The sequence below is a fragment of the Dasypus novemcinctus genome, chromosome 9 (genome assembly GCF_030445035.2).
Source record: "Dasypus novemcinctus isolate mDasNov1 chromosome 9, mDasNov1.1.hap2, whole genome shotgun sequence".
NCBI lineage: Eukaryota > Metazoa > Chordata > Mammalia > Cingulata > Dasypodidae > Dasypus > Dasypus novemcinctus.
Window position 1 is genome coordinate 84,966,623 of NC_080681.1, and position 13,625 is coordinate 84,980,247.

At 44.3% G+C, this 13,625-nt stretch overlaps 1 protein-coding gene across 6 annotated transcripts in view; it reads right to left on the bottom strand.

Annotated features, from left to right (window-relative positions):
• Positions 1 to 13,625, bottom strand: part of SLC5A9 (solute carrier family 5 member 9) — a 55,123-nt gene that overhangs the window by 17,735 nt on the left and 23,763 nt on the right. For 5 of the 6 annotated variants that reach the window (XM_071217462.1, XM_071217460.1, XM_071217459.1 and 2 more), the window contains 3 exons: positions 12,584 to 12,799; positions 8,951 to 9,113; positions 2,261 to 4,243 (listed from right to left, as the gene is read on the bottom strand). In XM_071217462.1, coding sequence (XP_071073563.1) covers positions 4,035 to 4,243; positions 8,951 to 9,113; positions 12,584 to 12,799 — 588 coding nt within the window. In that variant the 3' untranslated portion in view covers positions 2,261 to 4,034. Of the gene's footprint in view, positions 1 to 2,260; positions 4,244 to 8,950; positions 9,114 to 12,583; positions 12,800 to 13,625 lie in introns of those variants that run through there. The other variant, XM_071217461.1, reaches the window with a different exon arrangement.

Below are 13,625 nucleotides of genomic sequence, written 5' to 3' on the forward strand. Positions count from 1 at the left end.
TTTTATCTTGACATATCAACTCAGGCAAGGTCAGTCTCTACTCTGAAAGATGGAAATTCAACACTTTCTTTTACCATTTCTCTATCCTCTTCATCCTCCCAGTGTTTGATACTTACATTATTCTTAGTTATTAGTTTCCTTTGTAATTTACAAAAAAATCTTAGTCTTAAACCTCTTTCAATAATATATTGACTGCCTACTTTGTAAGAAGACAGATATTAGCATTCCTGCCTTTCCCTCACTGATTTCTCATCCCATTTTTTGTCAACTCTATGTTTATGTTGTCAAAATTAACGTTGTATTCCATTCTGCAGTCAAACCAAAGTCTCCCATGCTTTCTTTTCCTTATTTTTCCAGTTATACTGCCACTAACTCATAAATTGCCATCATTTAGCAACTGCTAACCCTCTAATTTATACTTTCTGTTGTCATAATCCTTGGCTATATTCTTTGCTGGTACTCACCCTCCCTTACTCTTTCCTCTTCTTAACTACCAGGGCACCCAAGTCATAGCGACCTTCAGTGGACACAATCATTCCAAGGTCCACAGGATGGAGGACTAGAGTATGGATTACAGTGGACTTACTGATATTCTATTCATGAACTATTGTGATTAGTAATCGAAGAAAATGTGGCATTGGTGTGGAGAAAGTGGCCATGGTCGCTGATGGGGGTAGGGAGTGGGAGGAAGAGATGAGATGTGGGGGTGTTTTGGGGACTTGGAGTTGTCCTAGGTGGTGCTGCAGGGACAGTTATTGGACATTATGTGTCCTCCCATGGCCCACTGGGTAGACTGTGGGAGAGTGTGGGCTATGATGTGGACCATTGAATGCAATAATCTAAGTGAGAAGTGATAAAGTCTCATGGTTAGCATGGAACCTCCTCCCTGAGCTGAGCTTTGCCTACCTCCCTGGCCTCTGCACTGTCTATTCCCCAACCTGCCGGGCCACTACAAATGGTGCACTGCACAACTGCACCTGGCCAAGGACGGCAGGTGGGGACTGAAATGGGGCCTGAGATCTGGCTACCTCCAATGAGTCCTAGTGAGGAGCTGTATCCACCAAGAAGAAAGGGTGCCTCTTACACACGTGTACAAGGAAGCCATGTGGACTAAGCGACCTTACACACACATGCCCTCCTCTCCAGAGATTTTAAATTACTTTTTGTTCCCTGGTGTTTTAGTTTCCTGGATGCTAAAACAAATACCATACAATGTGTTTGCTTAAACAATGAGAATGTGTTGGCTCATGGTTTTGAGGCTAAGTGAAGTTCAAAGAAAGGCATCAGCAAGGTGCTACTTTCTTCCCAAAGACTGACATTCAGGACTGGCTAACCATGATCCTTGGTCCTTGGCTTTTCTGTCACATGGCAGTGTACATGGCAACCTCTCCTGGCTTCTACCTCTCCATCTAACTTTCACTTTCCTTATAAAGGACTCCAATAATCCAGATTAATTTCCAACCTGATTCATTAGGGCCATACCTTAATTATGTAACATCTTGAAGAGATCGTATTTGCAGTGTTTCTACACCTATCAGAATCAAGATTAAGACCAAGAACGTGTCCAAACTCGGATACACAATTCAGTCCACCACACCTGGGTATGTCATGATTTTTTTTCCATTTCCATGTTTTGAATATTTTGTTTCCTCTGCTTAGGGTGCTCTTTCACTCATTCACTAATACATTTATTTATCCTGAAATAAATTTTTTAGCATCCAGAATGTGCCAGGTACTTTTCTTGATGATGAGAATTCAGGGAGAGGAGCTCACAATCAGGGGAAGAGATTAATATCAATGAAATAATTATATAAATACATCAGTATAAATTCTGACATTCTTTGATGATAAAACCAGGGGACTGTGAGACCATGGTGGGGGCTGGGGAGTGATCCAGAATGCACATGGTGGTGGTAAGATGGTGACTGGCCAATATGGATGTGTCTTTTGAGCTGAGATGTGAGGAACAAATAAAAATTAACCAGGCAAAGAGGGTAGGGAAGGAGAGTGGCAACTCTTCCTACAATCCCCCTGAATTCAGCAGCAAGCTCATGAATCTGGGGTCAGAGGAGGAAGGTCTGGAGCCCAGTAGAGTCTCAACATAATAAAGGAAGGGAGGCTAAGGAAGAAGACCCAAAATGGAGGAATGGGGAGGTGAGAGAACTTTGAGGGAGAGGGGCCACTGTGAACCATGGAAGGAGGCAGGAGGCAGGAAGCTGGAACCTGAGGAGGAGACCTATAAGAAATTCTTACACTGGGCTGCCGAAAAAAAAATTTTAATAGGGGTATTTAATATTCAATTTTACATTGTTTGGGTTTCTGTGGTTTAAAATTTCTTCCCTCCCCAAACCCTCAGTAAAATCCATTGCACACAAATACTTTTTGTGGATGATTTAAGAAAAAGCAGTGGGGTGCAGAAGCTAGGTTCCCGTAAGGGTCAGTGGCAAAGAGTAGGATTGAATAGCCACGTGAGGTGAGGCACAAAGTGAGGTCAAAAGGTCAGTGGAAATGTAAAGCTGAAGACAGCAATGATCAGGAGGTATTCATAGAGTCGTTTGTATTTAAATCTCAAATGCATGGCAAACACTGCTGGCCCTAGAGTTCTAGCTGTATTCAATTATGATTAATGACTAGTGTAAAATGATGATTAAGGGCGGCATTAAAGAGGAAATGATGAGAGTAGGGGCAGCCTAGACAGACAGAAGGAAAGGACATTCTTACTTTGAGTGTTTGGCTATGTGACAGGAGGGTCTATGGCCTCATTCTAGATATCAGACTCAGTTGTTTAAGCTTCCAACTTAAGGAGACTCCCTGCCTCCACCAGCTGACAGCCCAAGTCACTACTCAGTCAGCCACAGTGTAAAGCCTACCAGGACGCTGGGGAATTTATTAATTCAACAAACATTTCTTGAACACCTGTTATTTTCTGGGTACAAAGTTAGTTGGGACATGGCCCTTGGCCCCTGTCCCTATGGAGTACTCAATCTATTGGAGAAGAGAGACATTACAACACAGAGTGATAGTGCTGTGATAAATGATAAAAGCAAGTACAGGAGTTATGGAAGCAAGAATGAGACCTTGATTTAGTCTTGGGCATCAGAACAGGTTTCCTGAGGGACACCAAAGTAGGATCATGATTTTCTAGGGTAGGCATATACTTGGCAGACAAAGGAAGATGGGCAAAAGCCCAGATGCATTGGCTCCTGTTTGTGTACTCCCCTGCAGGGCCACTCCTTCACCGGGTACTTACCCCTAATTATAGAATAGCATTTCTTGATTTCTCTTATTATCAACAAGTCATGCCTCTGCAACTGGACTCTAAGCTCTTTAAGGCCACGGAGATTGTGTGCATGTTGGTGCATGAGAGTAGGAAGAGGCAGAATTTGAATAGTGCCAAGAAAGTAGCTTATCCAAGAGCTCCTTGCAGAAAAGACCATATGTCACCATGCTTACATTCCCTCTTTGGCCCATCACTCCTTTGGGTGTGACAATCACCATTGTGGAGCAACCAGTGGAAGTATAAGCCACTCTAGGATAGATTTGTACTATAAACAGATTACTGGGGATTGATTGATGAATGAGAGTGGTAGAAAGGACTAGAAAGGGGAAAATGGGAAAGCAATGTGAATAAGCAAAGACGCACTTAGAATTCCTTGATTTTCTTTCTACTACTTTTCTTACATCTTCCACTTTTCTAACCTCAAGACTTCACATAGAGTAAAAGCTAGTGGATAGCCTCAACAAGAGGGTAGAAATGGTGTGTTTGAGGTAAGGTATAAGGCAATGTAATGGAAAGAGAGCTGGAGTCAGGAGGCCCAGTTTGAGTCCCTGCTGTTTGACTACAGTGAAACTCAGTACACAGTCTGAGTCTCCATTTGCCACATGTCAAGTGTGGTGGTTAGATTAGATGCTTTTCAGGGGTTCTTGCAGTCTCAGTCTCTGTGGTCTCCAGTTTGTAAAGCAAGGTGAGAGGTGCGTCTGTCTCTCTGGTTGGCTGGGCTTGGACTGTTTAATCTGAAGCCAGGTCTGTAGAGTCATGCAAAATAGCCCCAGAGGAAGATGTTAATGGCCAGCAAGAGGACAGCATTGATGTTGCAGATGCTTCTCCAAAGTGGCTTTTCATCGATGCTGGTCAGCTTCTGCTCTAGTGCATCCTTTTCTGCTTGGCTCAGAGCCTGCTCTGGGACCCCAGAGAGCCCACAGAACCAGTTCCAGAGAAGTTTTCCCCAGGACCTGTGTGGGGCTGGAAGGACAGAAGCCAGAAGGGGAAGGAGAGCAGGAGGGGAGAGGTGAAGTTTGGAAAAAGGGAAGTGATGAGAGAAGAGAGAAGAGAAGAGGGATGGTGAAAAACCAGAGCAAAGGGATGGGATGGGGATGTATAGAAACAGGGGGTGGGGGGATGCAATTGACTTAGCCCATTCTGTAAACCACAGCCTGTATGTTCCTTGGGACTCTAGAGTGCGTTCTTCCAGCAATGATGGCCTAGGCTCTGACCCTGGCCACAGCATCCAAAGTCAGCTAGCAGAAGCATATCATTGTTCATAGGAAGGATGTGTACTTAGGAGTGAGGATTATGCAGTTCATCCCAATTTGGAGTGCATGCCCCAGTGAGGACAGAGGGAGGGAGCATCATTCCACTGAGGAAGGAGGAAACATTTGAACCGAACAGATTGCTGCTCTGGCTGATGAAAAGGCTTTGGGCTGGAAGCCAAGAACCTGCGTTCCAGGACTAGCTCTGCCATCCACTGACTGTGAGGCCATATGCAAGTCACTCAACTTCTCTGAGATGCAGCTTCCTTCAATGACATATGCCCTGTTCTCTGAGTTGTTTTGCACATCAACTGAGAATGGAGAATTGACTGCACTTTTAAAAGTTACCAATGCTAGAGCAGTAGGAAGAGATTCTGGTGAACATAATGTTCTAAATATGCATAAGACTGTGCCAGTGCAGGCACAGGATGCTCCCCAGTGCAGGAAAAGGCCCAGAGAGAAAAAGGTAGCATAATTAATTAAAGCTAAGTTTAAAAGAAGTAATGAAGAAACTAAATATTTTTAAAGGTTCTTTTTTTGATTTGCAGATAGCATATAAAACTAAAGTTAATATTAAAAACCTTTCATTGAGGTTGACTACAATGCATTGGGAATACTTTATTATCTTAATGGCTTTGGAACTTTGTATTTGGTAACTTCAGTTCAACCAGAGGGCTCCAGAAACACAAGGACCCTGGATACCATCTGGCCTGGCTCCCACATTGTATAGAGGAGAAAAAAAGGGACTCAGAAGGGAAGGGATTTGATTAAGTTCATGTAGGAAATCAGCTGCAGCCTTGGACTATGAGCAACATGAATTGAGCATTTTGTTTGTACTAGGCTTTATCACTTTACAAGTAGATCCAAACATTCTCTCTTCTGATTCTCACCACATTCCCCTGAGGCAGGTAAGGGAGGCCCAGGGCTTTAAGTGTGAATTCTGATGTCCAGAAAACCAAAACCACTTAAATAGTTATTGGTGAGCAATAACTCAATACATCTGTGTTGTGATTTGACTACAACCTAGGATGCATATACTTCTTTTGGATCTACTCTGCTGTCCTTTAAAATGTTTTAACTTTCTTTTATAGGACTCAATAAAGTGCCCTGTTTTGCTTTTTTTAACCCAAGGATGACCCTAATGGGTCTGCTGAGGGGCCTTTAGAGAGGGGAATGCTTCTTCCACATTCCCAATGTTTCCTTATTAGGAAAGGAGCTTTTTCATAGAACAGCACTGACCTCTCTCTGCCCTTTAACTTGAGGGGTGGGAAGGAGGGACTTCTCAGCTGACCCAGTGCCTCCTTTGTTCCTTTCGGGAGCAAGCTACCCACAGGGAGCAGGCATTCCTCTCTGCTTCTCCACGGGGAGGTTCTGACCACTGTCGGGGGGGGGGGCAAGCCAGGGAGGGCTCCCACTGACTGCAGGGATTCTGGGGTTCAGTCATGGGAAGTACAAGTGGGTCCCCTTTCTCTGGCCCTTTGGAAATTGCCTTTGTTACCTCTTCCCCTTCCTCCTCTCCCCCTTGACAGCTGCCTCAATTACAAAGAGCTTGCACTTTCAAACTGCTCTCTTCAGGCCATTAAGTTTATAGGGGCCAGGGTCCTTCCTTATGAAGACAGGGGAGAAGCAGTTTTGAGACTCCAACATCTGGTACATGGACCACAAACTTTGAGAAAGAGAGGAGGAATAAACAAAATATACCTGAACTAATTGGGACAACTGATATGACCAAGGAGGGTGACTGAGCTTTGGGGGTAGTTTCTGAAGTGAGCCTATGTGGGTTTTGATCTCGGAAGTTTGTAAAAAATGACATTCCCTGTTATGGATAGCTTTTTACGATGGGCCGTAGGTTTTCAACTGCTATCGCTTGGGCAAGAAGCTTTGAACCTTAGACTCTGATATTTTGACCTTGGTCAGACTCTGGCATTTATGATGTTACTAGCTGTAAGCAAGTGGCTTTTTTTCTGGATTCAGGATGAAAGGACTCAAAGTCAAGGTGAAAGCAAAGGTGAAAGGCCTCAAGAAAGATGGAGGGCTTCTCATACCTAAGAGGAAGCAGAGGGCCCCTAGAGCTTTGGCAAAGTGTGGAATTGAGTGACGTGGCACCACCAGCCACGTGGATCTCAGCCAAGGCGTGGGCCTCCTCAGGCCCAGGCTGCCTCAAGGTGCAGATGGCAGTTCACACTGAACTATGCCCAGTAAATGGAAGCTGGGACCTCATAGGCCACAGAGACCACGTGACTATGTGTAGCTGAGGAAAATTTTACTTAACCAAAAGAGAGTCATTATTTATGCAGACCTCATAGGAATATATGTAGCTTTTAAAGTGCAAACCAGGTGAGAGCCACAGAACCTCAGTTCTGGTTTTCAATGGCTAGTGCCAGTCTAGGTAGGCAGCAACAGAGCACCTGCCCCAAATTCCACCTTCATTGAGGGCTAAGGAGGGAACAGTGAGGGCATTAGACTTGAATTCCTATGACCTGCCCACAAACCTAGCAGTGCCACAGGTCTACCTGGCCTCAAGTTGGCTCTGGATCAATTAGTGTCACACAGGGGACAAGCCCGCCATAGGAGGCAGGTTTCTTACCTCCAGAACAAGAGGCAGCAGAGGCAGTTCCTGGGGAAAGGGGGTGAAAATGCCTAAACTCAAGAGAAGGTAGACAGTGTGGCAATATAAAGAGCTCACTTCAGTTCAGAGCTGGGTGATAGATACCTGGGGATCAAAGAGGAGTGGAAATTAAAATGTGGTCAATGTGCCAGGTGGGGAGGAAGGACTGACTGAGCTGACGACACTGTAAACCCCTAAACTCCTCAGAGGCAGCAGTGCCCCAATGGCCACTCCCCAAGGAAGAGACAGCATGCTGAAGGAGATTCCTTTTTGCCCTAGATATGGTAAATACTTTAGCCACTGAGTTTAAGTTCCCAGGTCATAGCTTCTGGAGTCAGGCATAGACTAACTGGCATCCTGATGATCTAAGCCAAGACTGTTCTCCAAACTCTCCTTCCCTTAGATATCACTGAGTCTCTGCTACAGTCAAGGACAATACTAAATACTAGGTTTAGGGAACCTGATTTTGCCTGGACTAACTGCTTTAAGGGCTAGGATTTTCTTGTTTTCTAATTTGTTTGGCACAGGGCCAGTGGTCTGATAATCTTGTTATGCTCTTACTTCATTGGAATTATTAAAAGTTTGGGACACCAGAGACTGGGTACAAAACAAAGATATTTTCTGAGACTGTGACAGAACTATGCCCAGTCATGGGAGAGAGCAGCTGCTGAAGGAAACTTTCCTTCATCTGGCACCAAGACATCCTCTAACTGGGCAGGAAATACGTCTAGGACTTAAGTTTCACTAAGTTTTTAACTCACAAGGGCAAGATAAATTGATTTTTTAATTTCAAACTGCAAACTGATTTAACTTTTTGGACTTGAGAAATTTAGGAAATTTCTATAATGTTGCTAAATCATGAGAATATCTTAATGTTATTTCATTTCAGTATAGGAAGGTTATAGCTACAGTATGTCTAAAACAGTTATATTACATCTTATAATTTTCAACCTTTGGTACTGAGGTGTCTTGGAGCAAATTTAATGAATGTGTTTTTTGAACCCATTTAAGAGCTTCCCGAAGGCAATATCTGTATTGTCCACCAGCAGGTCAAGGAAGAAAACTCTTAGCAGTGGTGGTTGGTTTACATGAGCCTCATGAATATAGGGAGCACCATATGGATGTATGGCTGCTCTCATCCCCTGACGGTCAGCCATGCCTCTGTGTGACTATAGGCAGAACTGAAACCCCATGGATGAAAGAAAATGAAAAAATAAAAATTAAAGAAAAGAACAGTAGGAGGACTAAAAAGAGGGCTGTTTCTTTGAAAGGCTTCCTTGTGGAGGGAACACAACTAGTAGAACACCCTTTGCTTTTTCCTGCCCTTATACTTATTCAACTCAGGGAAAATGCAAGGACTTCCCTATTGGTAGATTTGGGAAAGATAAACAGGACATGCTGGCTCAGACCTCCTCCTTCTTGGCTATGCGATGAGCACAGGGGGCTGCCTTGTTCAGACCTGCTTATGACTGGATGGGCACCTCTGACTAATGCTAGGGTTCAGTATCAAGAAGTGCATCTCCCCTTGGATATAAACCAAATCTTTCCACCTACACTTTTTAATTAACGAGGGCAATATTTTGTCTCCCATCTATTCTACTTGTCTTATTTCTCAAGTAGTCCAATAGCCAGGTGGGAAGGGAAAACAGCTACTGAACTACTTGATATTTATTAGGCCTCTCAGAGATCCCATCCTCATTGTGTTCCAAAAAGGGTATTTGGGGCCCCATGGCACAGTATCTGTCTCCACTGGTCCTCTGTGATGGATGCTCATCTACCCAGCACCAAGTACTGGGTGTGCCCTGAGCCTACCTCCAGGCAACTCCTGGTCCTGGCAGGAGGAGTTCTCCAGTGCTCCACCTCCTTCAGGGCACTCCGCACATGACCTCTCTGAGGCCCCTGGTGAGCCCTCATAGGCCGCCTTCTCCAGCTCCAAGTGGGGGCAGTTCCGGGTCCACCATGTCAGGCGAGCAAGCTGGTGGGAAAGAAAACACTGCCTTGAGTCTGTTGCCTCCCATTCAACATTGAGTGCAAGGCTATGAGTCAGGAGGCCTGGGTCTTAGCCTTAAATGCCCTTTTCTCAGAAATTAGCACTCTTTGAGCACTCGCTCTACTCCAGGTTTGTGATGGTTGCTGGAATACACACCTGAGTCAGGCATGGCCCCTGATGTCATGATGCTCACAGACTAATGAGGTATAAATAGGGCTGGATGATATTAAAGGGCTTCAAAAGTCAGGCTGAGGAGTTGATACTTTTTTTTAAAATTGTAGGCAATAAAGAATCACTGTAGACTTTAGGCAAAGGGAAGGTACTATAAACTCTGGGATTTAGAAACTTCTCTCTGAGTGGATTGAAGGGGTCCAGCCTGGAGAAGGGATTCCAACAGAAGGCTGTTGCTGAGAGTAAGATATGAGAAAGAAAGAATGTGAGGATGTGTAAGCGTGTGTGCACATGCACACAAAAATATGATGATGATATTGGAGTGTCTGTAGGACTTCTAAGTGGAGATGTCCAGGTGAGAAGAAACAAACCTTATGTCTCCTGGATGGCTCTTGTGTCCTTCTCTCCTTTTGGTAGCTCAGCAGAGAAGAAAACAGCAAGATACCTGGCTGCTGTCAGTGGTGTTGGATTCAATCAGGTGTGTCCTGAGCTCTGAGCTGTAGCCTTTTCCAGCAAGTCTATTTTCCTGGCCAGGATGCTCCCCTAATTACATTCTAAATCAGGTTTCCCCTGCCCTGCTCCCAACTTCCTACAAATACATGTGGCAGCCCAGGGCAGGGCTGCTCTCCTGGAGCACTTTCCACCATGAATTCGGTTGTGCCTGGCCTAAGCCTCTCTATGAGATCAGCAAAGCTCAGGCTTCTTTATTTGTATTTCTCAATAAACTTTACTTTGTGCTTACACTGTGTGTCACCAGTAGCATATGGACTCTGTCTCTTTATGTTACTAGGTGGCAGTTGGATCTGTGATCTACATCTTGAAAGAGGGGTGGTGGCTGGAGATAAAGAATTGAGAGTTGTTGGATTCATGGGCATGGAGTGTAGGGTGAGAAGACTTACAGGTCAGGAAAGAAAAAGCCCATGAGGAAGGAAGAAGAGTGGTTGGAAAGATAACGGAAATATAGAGGGGAAATAATGTCATGGAAATGAAAAAAGAGGTCCTCAGGAAGCAGGAAGTGATCTGTAGTTTCTAGTTCTCCTCAGAATTCAATTAAAATAAAGATAGAGGGTAACCAATGATTTTAGCAACAAAAAAGTTTCTGTTGACCTTGGTGAGAGCAATTTCAGTGAAAGTGGTGGGGACAACAGCCAGACTGCAGTGGGCTAGGGAGTAGACAAGAGGTGGGAAGTAGACGTCATGGCATGCAAACCATTCTTTCCAAAAGTTTGGCTATTGAAGGGAGGAGAGGGAGGCAGGAGTAGCTAGAGAATTCAGGATCCAGGGAGGGATTTTAAATTGGGAAAGAATTGTGGACGGCAAAGAAGCAGACAATGGAAAAGAAGGTGCTCTGATAATTTATGGAGTGAGGCACTGGAAAAGTCAGCATCTGTTGAACTCAGTTTCCTCATTTGCTCACTGGAGCTAACATTTGCCCTGCTTCTTTGTATGAAATAGTAAAACCAAGGGTATAAAGCAGTTTTGTAAACTATAAAGCACCATCCAGGTAAAGGCTATTATTGATTTCCAAGCAACTTCTAGGCTGGGCTCTAAGGAAAAAAGGATTTAAAAGATTGGTGTCAGTATTCAAAGACTTACCTGGTAAATCAGTCAGTGTGGGAGAGGTAAGGATTTTTAAAATTAAATTATAGACTTCATTCGGACTTTACAAGTTTCTCCACTAATGTCACCTTTGTGTTCCAGGATCCAATCCAGGATTATATATGGCATTTGGTTATCATATCCCCTTAGTTTTCCCCCATCTATAGTTGCTCAGTCTTCCCTTATTTTTCATGACTGAAGAGTACTTGTCAGGTGTTTTATGAATGTTGACCAAATATAGGTTTGTCTGATGTTTCTCATGACTAGACAGAGTTTAAGGTTTTTAGAAAAAATCCTGCAAGGGTGAAATGCTCTTCTCATTACATCATATCATGGCTGCATTATATCAGCAAGACTTATCAGTGATGATGTTAGCTTTCATCATGTGGGTAAGATAGTGTCTGCTAGGTTCCTCCACTGTAAAGCTCTTATTCCACCCTTTCCATATTCAGTTTATAAGAATTGAGACATGAAGTCCAGTGTACCCTCATGGGGAGGAAGATTAAGCTTTCTAGAGGGAGGAGTATTAAAGAAGTTATGGACATTTTAGGGTAGTTACTTTGAGGTCCTATTTCTCCTGAAAGTTTTTTTTTTTTAAGATTTATTTATTTCTCTCCCCTTCCCCCTACCCCCCCCCCACCGGTTGTCTGTTCTCTGTGTCTATTTGCTGTGTCGTCTTCTTTGTCCGCTTCTGTTGTTGTCAGCCGCACGGGAATCTGTGTTTCTTATTGTTGTGTCATCTTGTTGTGTCAGCTCTCCATGTGTGCGGCACCACTCCAGGGCAGGCTGCACTTTCTTTTGCGCTGGACGCCTCTCCTCATGCGGTGCACTCCTTGCGCATGGGGCTCCCCTACACGGGGGACACCCCTGCGTGGCAGGGCACTCCTTGGGCGCATCAGCCCTGCGCATGGGCCAGCTCCACATGGGTCAAGGAGGCCCGGGGTTTGAACCACGGACCTCCCATGTGATAGACAGATGCCCTAACCACTGGACCAAGTCTGCTTTCCTCTCCTGAAAGTTTCACCCACTTTCTTTTAGCATTCGTCAATGGATCTTCCTTGCAGAAATTGTCATTATGTTTTAATGAGTTTCTATTTTCCTCATTCCTTCTACATTTATTATTTGGAATCCTTTCACAGGAACATTTGTCCCTTGTTAGGATTTTGAATTGAGTTCTTAATCTGGTGTACCCTGCCTGTTTCTTTTCTCACATTCTTGTGTTTTGACCATTCACTAAATCCCTACCCATTATTCAAGGTCTAACTCAAAGGGACCCTGTCGGAGAGCTTTTCCCTGTCCCCCCAGGTGGAGCCTGCCTTTCCTTTGGTGCTTTGGCTCTCCCTTTGAGCTGGGAACTTCTGCACTTTCCTCTTTGTACGTAACTATTTCTGTTTAGGTCTGTTTCCCCCTGTGGGTAGTCAATGGCAGGAACCATGTCTTACTCATCTATATAACCCCTGCACAGTGCTTGGCACACGGTAGGCACTCATTGAGTGATTTTTAAATATTGAATGGATTACTTTTCATTTGGAAATTAATAGCCCATTGAGCTTCTGCTCCCAAGGATATTTACATGACAACAGGGGAGCCCATAACTCAATGTAGTAAAACCCAATGGTGGAATTCCAGGCATTTGGGATAGGGGGACGATTTCTTTAGGGCCTCAGTACAAACATACTACTTGCCTTTTCCTCAGGGATGGGGGTTGTACAGAAGCTGACAGTGATGATTACGATGGCAGTGAGCCCACAGAGGAGGAGTGCAAAGTAGAGGTAGTGGAAGTCCTTCAGCATGGCCAGCCTCTTGTCCACCTCCCCACAGGCTGGAGCTGGGTATGAGAACTCCAGGATCATGCGCAGAAGCCCCACTCCCAGGCCAAACATGAGGCCCCAGAAGGCTCCCTGTGGAGAGAGGGCAGACATACGCTGGGGTGAGATCCACGTAGGAGACCCTGGAAGTGAAAGACCCTCTGCCTCAAAAAATCTTTTCCACTAGTTTATTAAAGTTTTTAGCACATTTATCTTAATGAGTTCCCCTTTAGTGCTAAGGTTTTGTCTTGACTTAATGGTGGATAATGGTATATTACAAAGGAAAGGCCTCCTGGAGTCAACAGAATCCATTTTGGGATAACACAGAACCAGTTACTCAACCTTGCTGACCCAGAGTTTTCTGATGTGCAATGATAAGAGAAATTAATGAGTACCAAGTAGTAGATGCCTAATATCAACTAGAATGGAAGAAGCTCTTGCAACAAGCAGAAGGCACAAGAATCCCCCTTTCCACCTTCCTGTTTACTTCATCAGAAATTGGAATAGTTCTCCCTTTTGTTGCTTCTGCTTTTTTTCCCTGCCCCCTTTCCCCACCAAGAACAGTTCTGATACCTGCCACATCTTTCTTTATAGCGACTTTTGACCTTAACCTATACCTGTTTCCAGCATTTAAGAGTTAGAAGACTATTTTCAAAATTAAGATGTTGATCCTGATTTTGAAAACTCTGGCATGAACAGAAACATCCAGAATTTGACCGGGTCCTGCTGTACAGTATGGTTATCCAGCAAGAAGTTTAGATCTCTGCAAACAGCGGACACTAGTAGGCACCTTGCTTAGGTATGCTGTGAGGAAAGGCATTCTGTGATCTCCCTTATGATCATCTTTGGCTCTCACATTGTTCTTGTGGAGTCTTGTCGATGGATTCCCTTAACTCCCCAAAGTACAGCCATCAGATTT